The 21,085-nt window shown below is 39.4% G+C and overlaps 1 protein-coding gene across 1 annotated transcript in view; it reads left to right on the forward strand.

Moving 5' to 3' along the window:
* Positions 1-21,085, forward strand: part of LOC109915511 (rho GTPase-activating protein 26-like) — a 113,538-nt gene that overhangs the window by 45,272 nt on the left and 47,181 nt on the right. Inside the window, exons 10-11 of the mRNA XM_048603979.1 lie at positions 2,945-3,023; positions 16,042-16,100. Of these exons, the coding sequence (XP_048459936.1) occupies positions 2,945-3,023; positions 16,042-16,100 (138 nt within the window). The remainder of the gene's footprint in view (positions 1-2,944; positions 3,024-16,041; positions 16,101-21,085) is intronic.

Consider the following 21,085-nt stretch of genomic DNA (forward strand, 5'->3'; position numbering starts at 1 on the left):
AGATGTTTATAAAATTGTGAGGGGCATGGATTGGGTGAATAGTCAAGGTCTGTTCCCCAGTACAGGGGAGTCCAAAGCTAGAGGGCATAGGTTGAAGGTGAGAGGAGAAAGATTTACACTGAGGTCGGTGTGTGAATGGAATGAGCTGACAGAGGAAGTGGTGGAGGCTGGTACTATTACGAGATTTAAAAAAGCATCTGGGTGGGTATATGAATAAGATGGGTTTAGAGGGATATGGGCCAAATGCTGGCAAACGGGGCTAGATTGATTTATGATATCTGGTTGGCATGGACAAGTTGGACCAAAGGGTCTGTTTCCATGCTGTACATCTTTATGACTCTAAGCAACACATGTTGGCCTGGACAGTGTGTTTCTGTGATACATCAGTTGGCTTGTCAATTAAAGCAGTGTATTAGAGAGTGTTTTCTGTTGAGAAACTCTGACAGCTTAAACTGTTAATTCATGTTTAAAGTGTTATGGATTTACAAAGCCCCCATTAATGATACTTAACCAGACCTTATCCTTGTACCTTTCAAACATTTACATTGACTCCATAGATTTGTGACTCCTGTCCAGAATCATAGCTAGGCAATTGTTTTTATTTTAAACAATGAGAAAACGTGGCCTTCTTCCTCACAGTTTCCATCTTCAGCTAGGCATCTCCCAATCACTGTGCTGGAAGGCCTCATATTGGGCTTCTAATGCGGGAGGAGTAACTGCCGAAAATGATTAGATGATGAGCCTGTTTGGTAGCCTTTAATAGCGTGGCTGTAACATCTTGGTGGATGTGTCTAAAGCACAGTGTGCTATCTCAGGACATGGAACCAATCTGCATGTCTGCTAGATAAGCCCTGCTTGATAGTCTCCAAATGTTTGGAGACATCTCCCAAACTTGCCCTGTTTGGGAGAACAAGAATTCACCCACTCTCTTTTGAACTTCCAAACTATTCAAGGGCTCTTTTCTATATTTCAAAATTTTTATTGGCTTTACCAAAAACTTCCACTTTGAAGGTTTGAACATTAGGGAGGAGCAGTTGCTTAATTAGTGGTGAGCTAACATATATGTTGTTCCAGCTGTCCTTACTTATTGAGGGCATTTGTTGATTCTAGTCCAGAATATCTAGCTCATTTAAGAATTGATGTAATACTCACAACGGCTTAATAGCTGCTTCTGATAGAGAAGTTGGTGAATATCCACTTTACTGTGCCAATTAATCACAAAGGAAGAAATGACAAAATATGAATGGAAAGACACTAGATCTAATTAAGTTCTGAATATTCAGAATTGAAGTTGCAAGTAAAGGTTAATGTAGTTTTGTTTAAAGCATGATGCTTTTGCGCTAAATTAATTTTCAAAATCATGAAGGCATTTAACAAAGATGATGCAAGCAAATTTTTCAAAGAAGTTAAATATTAGGGATGGTGGTGAAGAAAAGCTCAAAATCTAATAAGAGATTGTAGAATTGCAACAATGGCCCAAAGTTTTACTGTAGCTTAGTATCTAATAGCAAATTTTGTTATTAGTTAGACCTACTTTTGCATGTGTAAGGCTTCAGTGTCTTGATGGCAAACTGCTAGAAATGCAAATTGATACCATCATTGTGAGGAATACAGGGCATCTGGGATTTGAGTGAACAGAATACACAGATTAATTAGTTGATAAGAATAGATAAATCAGATTGAAAGATGTGAAATAACCAAGATTGATAGAGAAGGAAATCTCATAGAGAAGTAGAGAGAGAAAGAAAAATTAAATTAAAAAGACAAAGGAATAATAAAATTGTAAAGTTTTATATTTGATATATTTAAATTTGCCGAGAATTAATGGTTTAAAGAGTTAGATGAGCTGGAGTCGAGGGATGTGTATGAACGGAGCTTTGGCTGGCAACAAGTTGCCAGTTAATCTTCCTACAAGTAGCTAGTTATTGATGACAAACGCCTTCTGACTGGCAACAACTATGTGATTGTCTTTCAAGTAACTGAACGTCTTATGTGTGTGAATGTTTGGGAGAAACTGTTGGATGTCTGCAAGGACATGAAATGTTTCTTCTCTCTGCAGTGAAAAAAAAACTGAACCCTGAAGAAAGCCAGTTTATTTTTCCTTCAACAGTTACCGTAAACTGGGTCTCTTGATAAGTAATCCATTTAAGTATTAACTCACCATCCTGTACCTTCTTCAAACAAGTGAAAGTACCTGGAGAAGATTTAAGGAGCAACATATCCTGACAAAGCAAAAAGACCTTTGCAGTGAACACTATGAACAGGGACTGTTGAACTGGCTTGACAGTCTTACCCTCTGTCCATCACACCCATGTTTTTTCTTGTCTGTCTGTATATGTTTAGGGGAGAGTTTAGAAGGGGTTAGGGTTTTAATTAGTAATGCTACATGTGTATGGTTCATAATTGTTTATCTGTAGCTGGGATCTACTTATTTGTGATAGATGGTCACTCTTATTAACGACAGAAACCTGGTCCTTGCTTCCTGACAGCCTGGGTTTAAAGGAGAGGTAAATTGGGAAATTCTGTGTACTTTTAAAATCTTTAACTTTTGAAATGATTCTGGGAATAGTGGGATTGATTTTGAGTGCCTCACCCCGGTGAGACATAACAACATCCTTTTACAAAGCTGATGGCAGATCAGTACAACTCAGACAACAGCTTTTGAACATGGGCATTTTGCTATGCATTGGACTTTTGTTGAAAGTTGCTTTACCATTTATGTTTCAATAATAGTAGCACCAACATTATTTTGGTAGTAAAATCGTAGCCTGTAAGTTCAAGGAAACCATTGAAATTACAGTATCGATGGGTTCAACCAACGTACCAGCAGTGAGAAGGCATTGAACAAAATTGCAAGGGCAAAGGTTCAAACTTACCAGAAAGTCATCTTAATTGGTATAAAATCTGCTTTTGTAACAATTATTGTGGTTCTTGCATTTAACAGGATCAGTTGATGTAGATTTGGAGACTTCAACTGAATGGGAGATAAAGACTATTACCAGCACACTTAAACATTATCTGAGGTAAGATCTTCAAGTGGAAAATAGTCTTAAATTATGTTAACAATTTATCAAATGTGTGGTTGGACTTCATTCCGACTCAAAGGATCTGAAACTAGTTTTCACAACTTGAAGCCCTTTCCTGGGAGGAGTGAAGAGACTTACTATGGGAGTTGAAAATATTTATTATAGGTTTTAACTATTACTATTTTTGTGTCGGTCTTCACAGTGGAAGATGCAAATAACATGCCAATAATTCATGACAACAAGGCTATATGGCAGGTGAGGACTTAGAAACAGTATTTATCATTAAAGAGGGAGTGCTGGGCAAGCTAATGGGGCTAAAGGTAGACAAATCTCCTGGCCCTGATGGAATGTATCCTAGGGTACTGAAAGAGATGGCAGGGAAAATAGCAAATGCGCTTGTTGCAATTAGCAAAATTCGCTGGACTCTGGCAATTCCAGCAGATTGGAAAACAGCAAATGTGATGCCACTGTTTAAAAAAGGAGGTAGACAGAAGGTGGATAACTGTAGACCCATTAGCTTAACTTCTGTAGTGGGGAAAACGCTTGAATCTATCATCGAGGAAGAAATAGTGAGACATCTGAATAGAAATTGTCCCATCAGGCAGAAGCAGCATGAGTTCGTGAAAGGCAGGTTATGTTTAACTAATTTACTGGAATTCTTTGAGGACATTATGAGCGGTGGGCAATGAGGATCTGGTAGATGTGGTGTATTTGGATTTCCAGAATGCATTCGACAAACTGCTGCATAAGACAAAGGTGCACATTATGGGTAAAGTATTAGCATAGATAGAGGATTGGTTAAGTAACAGAAAGCAAATAGTGGGGATAAGTGGATGTTTTTCTGGTTGGCAATCAGTGGCTACTGATATGTCTCAGAGATTAGTTTTGGGACCGCAATTGTGCACAATTTACATTGATGATTTGGAGTTGGGGACCAAGTGTAGTATGTCAAAGTTTGCAGATGACGTCAAGATGAGTGGTAGACCAAAGTGTGCAGAGGGCACTGAAAGTTTGCAGAGGGACATAGATTACGTGAGTGGGCAAGGGTCTGGCAGATGGATTACAATGTTGGTAAGTGTGAGGTCATCTATTTTAGTAGGAATAACAGCAAAGTGAACGATTATTTAAATGGTGAAAAATTGCAGTATGCTGCTGTACAGAGGGACCTGGATATCCTTGTGCATTAATCAAAAAAAAGTTGGTTTGCAGGTCCAGCAGCTACTTAAGAAGGCAAATGGAATATTGTCCTTCATTGCTAGAGGGATAGAGTTTAAAAATAGGGATGTTATGCTGCAGCTGTATAGGGTGCTGGTGAGGCCACACCTAGAATACTATGTATAAGTTTTGGTCTTTTTACTTCAGAAATGATGTACTTGCACAGGAAGGCATGCAGAGGAGGTTCACTTGGTTGATTTTGGAGTTGAGAGGGTTGGCTTATGAGGATTGAATGAGTTGAATGGGACTATACTCATTGGAATTTAGAAGAATGAGGGGGGATCATACAGGAACATATAAAATTATGAAGGGAATAGATAAGATAGAGCAGGGAGTTTGTTTTCACTGATGGGTGCAACGAGAACTAGAGGGCATTCTCAAAATAAGGTCGGGGGGACAGATTTAGAACTGAGTTAACGAGGAACTTCTTCACCCAAAGATTGTGAATCTTTGGAATTCCCTGCCCCATGAAGCCATTGAGGCCACCTTGCTGAATGTTTTTAAGGCAAAGATAGACGTTTGAACAGTAAAGCAATTAAGGCTTGTGGTGAGCCGGCAGATAGGTGGAGCTGAGTCCACAAAAGGATCAGCCATGATCTTATTGAATGGTGGAGGGGCCAGATGGCCTACTCATACTCCTATTGCTTATGTTCTTAATTTGCTGCAAATAGAGTACAAGTGTGCAAACAATGGTTTGTCTTTTTGATTGGGAATCACTGTATGTAGTTACTGTATGTAGCACTTAGATGTCTATTTTAAATTTTCAAACAATCTTTTGCTCTGCAGTTGCCTTTTTTCATATTTTAAGAAAAAGTTGTTTCTCTTTATAATGCTTAGCTTTAGAAAATACACAGGATTTTCTTCTTTGCATTGCAAGATACTAAGAATGTGGCCAGGGACTTTTGTAGAATTTTGAAAACTAAATGAGTGTATTGCTCAATTTAACGTTTTATCAACTTCTAATTACCTGAGCATTTAAACAATTTTATGATCTCTGGGTCTTTTATATTTGGCATAGATATTTCACCATTCATTCAGACTTGGTGGTTTAGATCCCATTTAGGAGGTAGAAGTGCAAGTTATTCATCAGGCAATGAACTAAATTCAAAGGTGGAGGTTAGTTTAGATCAGTTGGCTGGAAAGCTGTTTTGTGGTGCAAAGTGTTGCCAACAGCGTGTGTTTAATTCCTGCACTGGCTGTCATTACCAGAAAGGATTCTCCTTTTCAGCCTCTCCCCTCGCCTGAGGTGTGGTGACCTCAAAGTATTTTTTATTGCAAAAATGTAGTTTAGTTCATTAAAACAATTATGTACATACACAGATACTAAAGCAGTCTGTACAGTCCTTGTATATAAAGAATAAACTTTAGAGGTATTTAAAAAAAGGCATTTCCTACACATACACCACACTATTTACTATTTGAGGCAAAGGGAGGGTCTGATAACTGAACAGACCCTCATATTTTGGCAAAAAAACTTCAGAAAGTGATCGTTTCTCAATGTCTCTTGGTGGCAGCTCCCCCAAGTTTTAGTGTGTACCTCAGCACATGGTCATGGTCATGGTCTTGGATCTTGGATTGTGCCAGTTTGCAACACTTGGTCAAAATCAACTCTTTGCACTGGAAGACCAAGTTCTTGGCAGACCAGCATCTTTCATTGAGTTGATGGATCTTCCAGGCACAGACAATTATTGTCTCGGTGAGTATCCCTGGGAACTGAAAACAGAGCACAGAGTCTTGCATTTCAGAGCTGCTCAGGACAAACCTCAACAAAAACCACTGCACCTCTCTCCACACCTTTGAATTGGCACATCCTCAAAGGAGATGTGTGACAGTCTCTTTATCCCTTCTGCAGCCAGTTCAAGGGCAGCGTGTGGTGGCAGAGAGAGTCTGGGGCTTATGTGAAGGATCTCACCAGCAGCCAGCTCCATCTTGGTTCTTTTTGGAAGGTTCTGGCAATGAGGCATTCTGCCAAATGACTTTGACAGTCTGCTCAGGGAACAGCTCAATGGGATCCAACCTCTCCTTTTCTCACAGGTTCTCGAGGATGTTATGTGCTGATCACTGAGTGGACTTGTGATCAAAGGTGTTTTCTTTTATAAATTTTTCCATCGGGCACAGATGAAATGGAACGGTTCAACTACTTGGAGTATTTTGCAGCAATGAGGCCAGACCCTCCCTTAATAACACCAGGGATAGGTGGAATTCCAGTCCATAGTGACAGTTGATGTTTGCATATTGAGGGTCTATGCGCAGCTTGATACAGCCTCATACAAGATAGCCATCAGGTTGAGGGCAGTGTTGGATATGCCTTGTCTCTCACCCCCCCCTCCCCACCAACCTTATCCAGACCAGGTCTGGGAATCGGCTTGAGCTATGCCACATAACGAAACGCCAAGAGTACCTCACACCTGATGAACAAGGTTTTACCTACAATGGAGAAGGAGCAGTGCTCCCATCTGCCCAGTTTTTGCCTCACCTTGGGGAAATGCTCTTCCCAGGTTTTGACGCAAGCCCTGTCCTCTCTGAACCACATACCCAGCACTTCCAGATAAGCTGACCTGACAGTGAAAGTGCTAAAGGATCAGTCATCCCAGTTCCCAGAGAACATGGCCTCACTCTTGCCTTGATTTCCCTTGGCTCCCAAGGCCAGTTTGAACTGGTCAAAGTTACTCATCAATCTGCACGCTGACAGTAGATTGGAGCAGAAAATGGTGACATCCATGTACAGGGAGGCTTTGACCTTCAGACCTCTGCTGTCTCGAATAGTCACCTCTCTCAGGCTCACATCCTTCTTGATCGTCTGGCGAAGACTCTATACAACACAAACAAAGCAGGAAAGGCAGTTTGTCTGACTCCAGATCTGACCAGGAAGCTTTCTGATTCCTGCCCATTGATTAAGTCTGCACTAATGTTATTGTTGTAGAGCAGTCAGATTCAATTGCAAATTCCCTCCACTAAACTCATTTTGGAGAGCCCATCCCTCAGCTTGGTTTGCGATATCTTGCAAAAGGCCTTCTCATGGTCCAGACTGGTGAGGTAGGTGTCCACCCTGCTGTCAAGCACGTAGCCAATGTATCCCTAAGGAGCACAAGGCTCTCTGAGATCTTCCTACCTGGTACAGCACGAGTTTGGTGGGGGTGAACCACGGATCCCAGAGCAGACCAGACCCTGTTAGTGATGACCTTAAGACAGAATTTTATAATCCACATTCAAAAGTGAAATTGATCATCAATTTCTAAATTCTTCCTCTCCCCCTTCTGCTTGGTGAACCTCTGGTTAAACCACCACCAATCTCTAATAAGACAACAGTCAAATGGTCTGGTAAGGCCATGGCGACTTTACCTTTATTCATCGGCACCACTTTTATTAACAAATTTCCTTTCATGAATTTCAATTTGTGAACCATGTTATGTATAGCATACTTTGAAGCTACTTGCATGTACAAACCAATTGCATTATGTTAAAACATATGCCATATGCTTGACTTGCAAAACAACTGGCTGATATAAGCTTTCTACCCTTGCATTGAATTTTTGTAGAAACTTTACATCTGCATTGCAAGTTTTTGGGCTGTGAATGACTTTAAAATGTTGATATAATTGCATTGCTGTCACATGGAATTCAGTTACTTTATTGCAAACAGCTGTGAAATGTTCATGGTGGTTTAAAAATAGATTATTTTTGTTGAGCAAGTTATCTATGTTTTGGGTGTTGGTTTCCTGGACAAACAAATACAATAATTATGCATCTTGAATGAGAATCATTGGCTATTTAAATCTATTTAGAGGTTTTGAGTACTATGTAGAAATTGTGGCATATCTAAATGATACAGTTTTATATTACTAATATATTTTGCTTACTGGAAGATGATTTTAAAAACCAAGAATATATGAGAACCGCCTACAATAATAAAGCTTTATGGATTCTGAAAGTAGTTCATTTTCATTTAAATTGGGATTTTGTACAATTACATTTTAATGCATTTGGATGGAATGTTAATTTTTTTTTTACTGCAGTTAGTGTGGAATATTTCCTGGAAATGGTCTTTCATGGCTTGACTTCAGTCCATATAATGACAGTGCACATCTAAAACTTCAGAACTGGGAATGTTTGAACAATTGGTTTCAGGAACAGCACTACAGTACATATTGATAATTTTCCTCATCTATCTTGCCTAACTCTGTAAAATTTTCCATTTCAGCCAGTGTTGTACTTTGTATTTTTACGTTGTTGCCATACTACATTTATTAACATGAAGTGATTTATGACAGATTGACCAACACTTATTTTAATCAACCTTTTCCCCTCCTACTGAAGGGGTTTGTGTTGTCTAGCCTTTCTTACCACAGCTGAAGATTAATTTCTACTTTTCATTAACTTGTATGTCTTTCAAGTTGCTAACATTATAAGGTCTTGAAGTTTTGATTAACTGCTAATGAGGGATCAGCTCAAAGTATAGTTTGTAATTTAAAGGACAGACAACAACATGTACAATTAGAATTGATTTATCGAAGATTTGATGGATAGATTTGCAGGTCTGGCGTCCACACGTAGCCATTGGATTGTAAATGGGAAAGTTCCTGCTGTTTTCATGCACAGAATTCTTTTGTATAATAATCTTAGCCTTCTGTAGTTATTAAACTGCAGTATAATTTCAGAGTGCTCCTGAAGATCATGGCAACTTGCATTTTTATCATGCCATTTAATATATCTCACAACGACAGAAGCTTGAACACTGCCTTGGTGTGAACCTATTTTGTTCTGATTAGAAAAATAAGTTATGTATTATTTGGAAAAACTGGTGTGACTGAGTAGCAACGGGAATGAGAACAATAAGTGTTGTATTGTTCAGCTGATCTAAAACTCTGATGGACTTTGGGGCACTTCACAATGGAAGCAGACCTGTAGTGCTGGTATTAAATTGTATTAGTTTGCTGCTAGTCCAGTGTATGTTGGGAACCTTGCAGATTGAATTTTAATTGCCTTTTTTAATTGCTTATATTTCCAATTACTGATTGTTAGCTGAGTCACAACTATGCCCTGGCAGATGAGTGAAAAACAGCTCTTTATTGCAAGATGACCATCTGGAATTCATCCATTCTATGAATCATGAATTACTGAGCAACGAGAAAATCTCTATGGCAACTAATTGGCCAGTGTCCATTTATTTATTTCAAACTTGCAGTTATCCCCAGCAAAATAATCCAATGCTGAATGTTCTATGAAATAAAAATGATGAGCGGGTATCAACAGACAAAGTATATTTACATAAGGATAATTTCAAATTGTTGCAGAAATGGGCAGAATACTTAACTAGTTTAAAAATAAGAAAAGGGTTGATAATGTCAAATTGTTGTCATATCTTCAATGATGAAATGTTGATCTGAATCAGCTCTAAACTGTACCTGGGCATTACTCACCATTGTAAAAATGTCACTAACGTTGTAAAAGCTGCGTAAGTGTTAACTGAAACTTTGTGTGAAGAATTTTCTGAGATAATTACATTGGCAGTTAATAACAAGTTGACAATAAATATCAATGGAGGTAGAATGGAAAACACAGACCATATTGATCATCTTTATCAGGACTACTTTGAAACACAATCCAGAGTTTAACTCTGTTGATGAGAAGAATGGTACTTCCTGTACTATATGAATGACCAGTCTGTTGTAAAAACAAAAGCACTACACAAACATTTGCATAAAAATTGTGGGTTCAGTTCAGAGAAATTAAAGTAGTAGTTATAATGAAATGAAAGATATCCAGTTATATGCAACCCAGCATGTCTCAAAGGAACACCTTCTATCGTGCAGTGAATTTTGTATGGAACAAACAATTCTTGTGCTGTTTTCTCCAGTTCTGAAGCCTAGCACAACTACTAGAACATTAGGTGGAACATTTCCACTAACTCATCAATAGATTTTCAGTAATAAATGCTTTTTGAAGCCACAATTTCCCAGGAACCAAATCAAAAGTTCTCCAAATATAACAGCACTCTTTAACTGACATAAAAGGGACTTGGCATTGCAGCAGAGTTATTGCAAACCACCACCACTTAATTCTTCAGCTATTGAAAGTTGAGAGATTGTTCAACGAATATAGTGACTGGACTAGATCGTTCAACTACTTGAGTCATAAGTAGATCATGGCTGACGTTTCTCTTCGCTCCATTTATTCACCTTTCCACCTGATTTCTCCAATGCCTTTCCTAAATAATAATTGAATTCATCTCAGTTTTGAAACCCTCTGATTTAAGATAATCATTCAAACTCATAACATGGATTATTTATGTGTTTGCCTAAAGTGCCATATATTCATATACCAGACCCACCAGGACAAACAAAAAGAAAATGTTTAAGCCTTGCACCACTATCCTCAACAGATAATTTTCTCTGCTCTTGGGCGAGCTCACACACCACTTGAGTTCTTTGGGACTTCACCTTTGAGCCTGTGGATACCCTGGACTCGTGTGCTTTTGTAAAGTTGCTTTGCCTACAGGGACACACTCCCATCTCGTGCATCTACAGACCATGTGTTTTATGGTACTTCGCTTCATCTCTCCATTGCTTGAAGGCTGCTAGCCTGTCTCGATGACTTGCAATGTTTCTCAGTACATAGATTATTCAGTGCTAAGTTGCAGGCTGTTAACCTCCAGCTTGAATTGTCTTTTTCTCTTCTTTTAGGTAGAGGCAGATAGCTTGTCAAGATTTTAAGCACTGAACAGTCAAGTGGGTGGACGTGTCGGTGTTTAGCACCATGCTACATCAATGTCATGTGTGCCACATGCACCATTAATGTATATGGCAAGCACACTGCACATGTAACAATGAAATGGCCATGTCTGAACATCAAAGGGGACTAATCCTTAAAAAGTTTAAGGGGGTCTGTGGTCAGTCAGGGTACCATTACACTCAGTCAATAGATTGAATCAATTCTAGTCTATGGGCTTGGCCACGAAACTTAAGAATTAGATCCTATCAGAGTCCAGGGACTAAGCCGTAGTCACTGCTGTGAGTCAAGTTCAGTGAATCTGAGACAAGAACAAAGTTGCTGGAAAAGCTCAACAGGTCTGGCAGCATCTGTGAAGGAAAAAAACAGAGTTAATGTTTCGGGTCTGGTGACCCTTCCTCAGCGAATCTGAGAATTGTCAACAGGCTATTTGGGGAGCTGCTGAGCAATCCGTGCAGGAGCTGGGTCCTATCTACACCTGTTGACCCTTGATTTGTCTGACTAACAGGAGTTTTATCTACCTTAGTCTTAAATATATTCAATGACACTTAGTCCTCAAGTGTCAGATACTTGTGTTTCTTCCTTTCTGACCTGTGGCAATGTTAGTGATGTTTTCATCAGATTGTGCTTCCGAGTCTAATCTAGAAAATAACCCATTAAGGTGATAGTTTGAGGCAGAGTTGAAACTGCAGGTAAGAGCCTTGCTAGTCCCTGCATTCTCTGAGGGCTGTGTGCGATTTTCTCCGAGGTAGAGATGAGAGTCTCTGGCATTTTGCCGAGAGTCTGAGAGAAGCTGAGAGCCTTTTGGAAGAGGTTTGTTGGTGTCATAAGTGACTGCATAAGAGGAGAGAGAATTGGTTGTGTAAGAGGGATAAAGGCTTCTAGAGACTAAGAATGAGTTAGCATCAGTGGTAAATAGGAGAGCAGCACAGCGCAATGAATCTTATTGGGTTGGTTGCTCTTGGACATTTCTGTATTCCCTCATGACTAGTCATGCTTTTCTTTAGTCAAATCCAACATCTTTTCCTTAAATGGTGTTAGCAGCTTTGTGTCCACCGTACCATCCTACTTGTCTTTGAGATATTAAATTAATTGTGAGACATTGTTTTTCCCACAGTGAGACAAAAGGAGGGAGCGCATCTTGTGAAGGGTCCTGACCCGCAATGTCAACTTTCCTGCTCCTCTGATGCTGCCTGGCCTGTTGTGTTCCTCCAATTCCACACTTGTTATCTTTGACTCCAGCATGGGCAGTTCTTATTATCTCTGAGACAAAAGGAGGGTTGAGATTGATAGAAATGGTCAGAGGATCCTTTAATAGTGATGCAGGGGTGAGCAAAATGGTGAAATATCCCCAGTGATTGAGTAGGAAGTGACAGAGGGTGGAAAAAGTTAGTAGTTTGGGAGGTTCAGGTGGAGAGCCATTGAGTGGACATGCTGCATACAATAGTGAGAGTTGTGTGCAATGGCAGAGTTAGAGTAAGTGCTGGCCTTATGAGTGTGAGATAGCAGAAAGAAGATGGTGTCATTTACCTTTATTGACCACTGAAGATCATTAATCTTCTTCCTACACTTCTGGATATGCTGCTTAACCCAGGACGTAGTGCTGATCCAAGCTACTGTTTCTTTCCATGCTGGCTAAGTGCAGTAGCCTCCTTTGCCCGTAGCACAAAAAACAGAGCTCTGCCTGCCTTTCCACCACACTGTCCACCAGCACCTCCAAGTCCTTGTTGGCAAACCAAGAAGCTAGCGTATCTTTCTGGTCCATTCCCTTTGGGAAAATGATGCAGGATCACAGTGTAAAGAGCATTTCCTAGTTGGAAGCATCTGAAGTGCTGTGAAGTTGGGATTCTAGTATGGTGACAGTGCTGTGAAGCAGTAGTGAGCACGTATCCCATGAGTCTGGTGCTGAGGAGACCAGTGTGTAAATAATGAGGTGAGGAGTGGATTACTACAAGAGAGAGGTCTCCAAGGATGATTGCGGATCAGCTGCCATGAATCTCACTTGAAAATATACCGCTAGAAAATGGGAGCATTCAGCCCAGTATTGTATCTTTTGGCAAATAACACCAGTTATCAGAAAACTATTTTTCTGACTTCACAAGGGATGCTAAGCAATTAAGGATTTTTTTTTCTAGTAATATGCCCTTTTAAAAATATAGACACTTGTTCTATGGTTTTAGTTTGATAATTGGCCAATAAACTAAAACCTTTTCAAACTGCATGTTTCTCATTTGAAGATAGGTGTCATACTCAGTTCAAACTGCTAATTTTATCTTTTTACTATTCTTTTAAAACTGATACACAGATATCAAATTGCATTTGTTGCATTTAAATCGACACAATAACTTAAGACGAGACTCTTAAGCATCTATAGGTCATTTAAGTCAAACCCAGATCTCACAAGCAGCTGCCCTGTTAATTGGTTTGGTAGCAGAAATGTTTTTAAAAGACAGCTAAGGCAAAATCATAACTCTTAACTTCAAACCAATATAGTATGCTTAAAAATTAGCAGCTCTGAAACTTTTAAATTTGTCTTACAAGATTCTTGCTGCGTGCAGCTACTTGCATCTGCTGATGAAACCTTTCTCCTGCCTGGTATCCTTTAATAACTATATTTCACACAAATTTTGTCATTGTACAAATGTAAGGCAGACCATTCTGATTGTGGACTAATATGCCATTTTCTTTTTCTGTCATTGTGCTCAGAGTGATTTTGGGATCATCCTGATTCATCTAAGTAAGATAATCTCGGATTATTGTAACTGAGGTAAAAAGTGGATTTTGATCTAAGGGAAGCACTGTGGCCAATGGTGTGATTGCAGTGTACAAACTTAGAAGAAACAGTCAACGATCTGACAAACTTGTGACACTGCTAATAGAGAGTCATTGTGGAAACCTCATGTTTAAATGTATAAATGGGATGGTGTTTAATTCTTTCTCAATTTTGGTAACATTAAATTAAGATTCCATATAGCTGCTTTACTGCTGTGCTGTGAACAGACACCAAAAATAAAAAAAAATTGTTCATGAGATCCTGCTTTTAGATCTTTTCGCACACAATTTAGAAATCTTTACAATATCTCATTCTGAAAAATGACTTGGCACAGCGATCACACTCTCGCATCTGAGTTAGAGGATTTGTGTTAATGCCCTACTTCTTCAACCAGAAGACTTCAATGTAAAATTTAAACTGATACTTCAGTGCAGCAACATCAGTGCCACCTTTTTGGAAGACCAAAATTCTGTATGTTCTCTCAGATAGAAGTAGAAGAATCCACTAAACTAGATTAAGAACTGCAGAGGTATGTTCTTATTGACTTGGCAATATCAAGCCATTGACCTCTTCAGGTCGCAAGTCCTGTTCCAGCAGATGATAGTTCTGTGATGGTATACTGGAATATTCGCAGTCACAATCTGTGAAAACAATGCGCTTTGTTCATCTGCAGAAAATAGCATTGTGGACAATTGACTGCAGGTCTCCCGTACTGCCTCCAAATCCTGAAAGGACCTTCAACTGTGACTGCTGCATGTGGAGACTGCAGAGCAGTCATTGAAAGTTGGTATAGGTCCTGGTCTTGCTAGTGTATCTGTTTCTCCTCAATTTGTTTACACCATCTTCGAACTATGGCCACTGCGAAGATGACCCCCTCCTATGGGTTAATCCATTTGTCATGGTTCCGATGCATCTATGTGGCGAATAAAAGAAACAGAGCAAGTTCTTGATAATCTGAGCATTCAATATCTGTCTAAGAAAGTTATTTAGGGTTGAAGCTAAGTGAAAATTAAGATCAAGGTTGACAATTTCAGGGGCTTTATCAGTCTTGAGAACAGAGCAATTACATTTCATGCTACTGCATGATCAAAACTTTGTTCCATTAGACAACTAACATGTGAAAGCCTGCACCTCTGTTTAGTATTGGAATTAAGGACCCAAATATTTTCACGTAAGTTGTTCTATAATTGATGTGAAATTGAAGGGTTCAGCTAGGAAAACTGTTGCATGAAATCACCAGCCTTTGAACCCCAGTCGGGACTAAATTTGGAGATTCCATGAAATAGTTGTCCTTAATACCCTTTATTCTTGCATTCTGAAGGTGGAACTTATAAATAATTTGCTGTACTGGCACCTTGAACTGGTTCCATAAAGTGAAAGGAAAGGCGATTTAGGATAATCCATCGATCCATAGAATCCCTGCAGTGTTGAAACAGGCCCTTTGGCCCAACAAGTCCACACCGACCCTCAGAGCATCCCACCCAGACCCATTCCCCGAACCCACGTAGCCTACACATCCCTGAACACTACAGCAATTTAGCATGGCCAATCTGCCTAGCCTGCACGTCTTTGGACAATGGGAGGAAACTGGAGGTCCTGGAGGAAACCTGTGCAGACACTGGGAGAATGTGCCAACTCCACACAGACAGTTGCCTGAGGGGGAATTGAACCTGGGCCCCTGGTGCTGTGAGGCAGCAGTGCTAACCAGTGAGCCACTGTGCTGCCCCCAAATGTATAATCATTTCTGCTGTAACATTCAGATTTGAGCATCTGGCACTATTTGTATTGGTTTCATTGATATTTACAGCCTAATGAAAAGTCTTGCCAGTTTTTTAACATGTTTTGAAGTTCATCACTGGATGTTGGTACTGCAGACCACATCTAGTCATCCTGAGAAACAGGTGATAAACTGCATTCTTGAACAATTTTTGTAGCAGTTTGGTATAACTGACAGCCTTATGGGCTTAATGGCCTCCTTCTGTGCCTTATCATTCTAAGATTCAATTACCTAGTTTTTGTAGTATACTTCAAAGGAATGTCAAGTGTCATTTACGTTAGTCTGAAATCACATGCAGACCAGAAGGGTAAGGGTTGATAGATTGCCATTCAGAAAAGTTCAGGTTGACTTTTAGCTTTTTTTCATTTTCAGCTCTTTTCGTTGAATACAGAGTCTCAAATGGCCTCTTGATTACTAACTTCATAATATAATGTCTATGCTATTGCACTTGTATGTGAATTAATTGTAAAATCAAATACACTAGTTTTTATTAGCATTATGACATTTCATTTTTCTTTTAGGGTTCTCCCAGCTCCACTGATGACATTCCAATTACAACACAGCTTTATCAAAGCAGCCAGTAAGTACAGAACTTTGCATTACTAGAATAATGGAACTCAGCAGAGTTATTACAGCAGATACTGTCATGACCATTTTAACCCCATATCTATTTTGATAAAACTGGAGTGTGTGTTTAGCATGAGTAGATTATGCAGGATATAAAATTCTGTTGGTCAATTATTTTTGATGCATCAAGTAGGCCGCTGTAGTTTACACGCAAATTTGTAAATACAATACAGATTGACGATTGAATCTGTGATTTTCCCAATGTGTAAAATTACTGATTGTATAAAGCCAGTAAGACATTTAATAAGCTTTGCAGCATCAGAAAGAGGAGATATCCTTCAGAATGAGACACAGCCTGAGTGTTTATATAGTTTGGGGAATTTGGAGGCAATATGGGGATTCAGTGCAGAGGGGAAGAGGTGCTTTCTGTTTGCTATTTTTGGCTCCTAGTTTGTAAGATTTTTTAAAAACAGAATAAACTGAAACCCGGACCAAAGGCCCAGCACAAAAGAGTGACATCACTGGTAAACTGTAAGTTCATTGGTGGTGACAGGTATTAATTTGACTTTCTATTATAGGTTACTTTCAGATTGAAGGTAAATTGGGGAAATATTCACAGGCTACAAGCTAAAAGACCAGTACAATTGTTTTCTTTTAAAATTCAAATTAAGAACTAAGTATTTAAAATAGAGATGCCAGGCCAAGCAATGTGCTGTAACTGCATGATGTGAAAGCTGAAGTCCCCACATTGCCTCATAGTGCCCACATCTATAGCAAGTGTTGGTTGCTTAAGGAACTCTGGCTCAGAATTAATGAGCTGGACTCTGAGCTTCGAATACTGCAATACATCAGGCAGGAGGAGAGTCACCTGAATGATATGTTTCAGGACACAGTCGCACCCCTTGCATTAACTACCTCAAATTCATTCGGTGATCAGGGACAGGAGGGTGTCACTGCTAGTGAGGCAAGTAGATGGATCCAAGAGGTAGTGCTGAAGGAATCTCAGCCCTCAAGCTTGTCTAAGTGGATGAGAGTGGGGGCTGTAGAGAGGATGAGCAAACTGTGGTAGAGGGAGCAATTCAAGTGGGGGAGAATAGAGAAATGTAGGAATAATCAGAGCATATTTGGGGGAGTAGACACTGTTCTCTGTGACCAGAATTAAGAATCCTGAATCCTGTTGCCTGCCTGGTGTTCGAGTTCAGGATATCTCATCAGGGCTGCAGAGGAACTTGGAAGTTCCCGTTGTCCTGGTCCAAGTAGATACCAAAAATTTAGGTAGAAAGAAGAAAGACGTTCTGCTGAAGGGAATAAGAGCAGCCAGGGACTAAATTAAAAATGAGAACCAAAAAGGCAATTGTCTCCAGATTATTGCCTGAGCCATGAGCAAATTGGCATAGGGTCAGCAAGACTAAAGAGTTAAATGCATGTCTCAAAGATTGGTGTGAGAGAAAATGTAGTCTGCAGTTCTGTTTTTTTTTCCATTGAAGTGGACAACATCACATTAATTCATATAATACTGCATGTGCCATGTTTTTTCTACCTCAAATTATAACTCTGAAGCCTCTTCATGTTCTATTCACCACTCACTCTCCCACCTAGCTTTGTGTTCTCAGCAAACTTGGAAAGTTTACACTTTATTCCCTTATTCAAATCATTGATTATACGTTGTGAATAGCTGGGGTCCATGTTCTGATTCCTGTAGTACCCAATTCCTAAAATTACCCATGTATTCATTCTCTCTGTGGTCTGTCTAACCAATTCTCAATCCATGCCAGTATATTACACCAATCTCACGTGTTTTGATTTTGCACAATAACCTCTTATGACAGACTTTATCAAAAGCTTTCTGAAAATCCAAATATACTTCATCCACTGGTTCTCCTTCACCTATAATATTAGTTTTGTTCTCAAAAAAAACAAGTTCCCCTTCATAAATCCATGTTGACTTTGTGTAATACCTTTGTTTTATTTAAGAGTCCTGTTATCATAGCCATTATAATAGATTTCAGGATTTTCCCTACGCCTGATATTAGTTTGACCAGTCTGTAATTCCCAGTTTTCTCTCTCCCTCCCTTTTTTAAAACAATAGATTTACATTTGCCACCCTCCAAGCTGCTGGGTATGTTCAAAAATCTATAGAAGTTTGGAAGATGATGACCAACATTACCACTATTTTCATAGTCAGCACTGGTAATGGAGTGGGATGTATCAGCTTTCAGTCCCTTTAATTTCTGTAGTTTTTGTTTTTCTCACTGATACTAATTAAATTTAAACTAATGAAACTTAAATTCCTCCTTACCAAAATGTAGCACTTCTAGGAAGTTTTTGTGTCTTCAATTAATTAATTGCTCTCCAATTTCCTTGTTCTTCATTATCAGTTCTCCTGTTTCAGATTGTAAGGGGCCTAAATTTGCCTGCAGTAATCATTTTCTTTTTACAAACTGTTTTGAAGCTTTTACAGTCTGTTTTAAGTTCCTTACAAATTTGCCCTCATACTCTATTTTTTCCCTTTTAATCTCCCTATTGCTCCACTGCTGAATTCTAAACTAAAAGTCCTCAGGCTTGCTACTTTTTCAAGCAAGTTTAGATGATTTCTCTATCCTTAATTTACTTTCTCAATCATTGTTGGGCCACAAGTTAACCAGCTTATTACAGCTAATTCACCCTTTTCATACCTTCATAGTTTTCTTACTTTATATTTAGGACTTGAGTTTAGAATGGTCTAGTTCTCTTTCTATCCCAGTGAAGAGTTCTACCGCATTGTGGTCACTTTGTCCTAAAGCACCTCTCACGACAAGATTATTAGTTAATCTCTGCAGCTAAATTGATTCCAAAATGGACTGTTCTAAAAATTAATCTTGCGCTGTCTAGGAATTCATCTGCCACAGTATTATTGCAAATATGGTTTGCCCAATATATATGTAGATTAAAATTACCCATGATTACAAAAGCATCCTTGTTACATGTAAATCCAATTACCTGCTTAATGACAACCTCAATCTCGCCACTACTTTTTGATTTGATTGATTTATTGTCACGTTTAGTGAAGTATACAGTGAAAAGCTTTGTTAATGAGCAGTACAAGCAGATCATAGTAAGCAAAGATGTAAGGATCAAAAAGTCTTAGACAAGGCATACAGGTTACACATGCACAGGATCTGTGCTAGGCAAGGTCAACCTTAGCAATATCTGCATTATTTGAGGCTAGAGAGTCCATTCATCAATCTAATAATGGCTGGGAAGAAGCTGTTCCTGAACCTGCTCATGCATTTGTTCAGGCTTCTGTATCTTCTGCCTGGTAGCCCATGGATCGCTGCCACAAATGTTTTCTGCTTTCTGTGTTTTTTAGTTCCTCCCAGACTGATTCCGCATCGAAATTTCCTGTGGCAATATCCTTTCTCACAATTGCACTGATCTCATCTCACACTGACAATGCTACCCACCTCCTTTCCATTTTGCTTTTACTTCCTAAAGATTGAATACCCTTGGATGTTCCGTTCCCAGCCTTGATTATCCTCAGTCATGCCTTCATATACATTATATATATTGCAATTATATTGCACCCATGGAGAATTATTTACACTGTTCATTTGTCTTCCTTATTGCAAAAGCTCTGTGCCTTCAGATGTATTACCCTCAGACTTCTCTTTATAACATTTTTACACATGCCTTTTGTACTCCAGCGTTATTTGTTGTTCATCACTGCTTCTACTTTTACTTTTTATTTTTCTGTCTTACATTTCCATTATATTTTCCCTCATTTTTGTCTCTCTGATCGTTCTCCCATCCCTTTGCTACTGTCATTTAAACTCTCCCCCATTGTAGTAGTGAATGGTCCTGTGAGGATATTTGTTTCAATCCTGCTGAAGTGCAACCCATCCATCATATCATAGTCCAGTCTTCCCCAGCATCAGTCACAATAACTCAAGAATCCAAGTCCCTCCCTGCTACACAAACTCCAGCCAAACAGTCATTTGTTCTGTTCTCCTATTCCTGATCTCATTTTCACTGGGAACTGGGAGTGATCCTGTGATTACTATTTTTGAAGTCCGGCCTTATGATTTAATTCCTAGCTCCCTATTCTGTTTGCAAATCCTCATTCCTCATTTTCATCACGTCATTGGTATCATTGTGGACCATGACCTCGATTTTGCTCTCCCACCCCCTTTAGAATATCTTCTAGCTATATAGTGACCTCTTTGAACCGAGCGCTAAGTAAAGGAGGCAAAATAACACCCTGGTGTCACATCTGCAGCCGCAGAAAGTGTATGTTCCCTTTTCCGACAGAATCTCCTATCAATATTGCTCTTGTGTTCCTTTTCTCCCCCAACCCTCATGTTGCATTCCCCTGAGAAATCATCTCCTAGCAGTATCAAAAGCAAAAAATCTGTTAGACAAGAGATGGCTCCGGGAAACTCCTGTGCAACTACCTGGTGCTTTTACAGTGTCTGGTGGTGTTCCACTCCCATTTTTCCTGTGCACCACTTTGCTGTACATGCTATCCATGAAGACCTTAGCCTTGCTGATACTCCACTGTGAGTTTAGTTGCTACTTCAGATCAAAAGTAAGGATTTTCAGTGGCTGCAGCTTAATATACTTATTGCACCAGAAATTGCTGGAAAAGCTCAGCAGGTCCGGCAGCATTTGTGGAGAGAAATCAGAATTACTATTTTGGGTCCAGTGATCCTTCCTCAGAAGCTGCCAGAACTGCTGAGCTTTTCCAGCAGTCTTGTTTTTCTTTCCTGATTTCCAGCATCCATAGTTCTTTCGGTTTTAACTTAGTGCACATGTGATCACCTTGGGCAATGCAAGTATCCCTGACCTTCCACATACAAGGAGCATTTGACTTGGCCGAGCTGCTTTGCTATGGCTTACTCTTAAATTATCTGCTCAGATACTTACTCTTGTTTTAAGAATATTAAATATATACTAGGGTCCATACCTTGCCCGCTGTTCTTGGTGATGCTGACTATGTGACACGACGTCCTCCCATTGCTT

Source organism: Rhincodon typus, chromosome 12, assembly GCF_021869965.1.
Source record: "Rhincodon typus isolate 14 chromosome 12, sRhiTyp1.1, whole genome shotgun sequence".
NCBI classification, from domain to species: Eukaryota; Metazoa; Chordata; class Chondrichthyes; order Orectolobiformes; family Rhincodontidae; genus Rhincodon; species Rhincodon typus.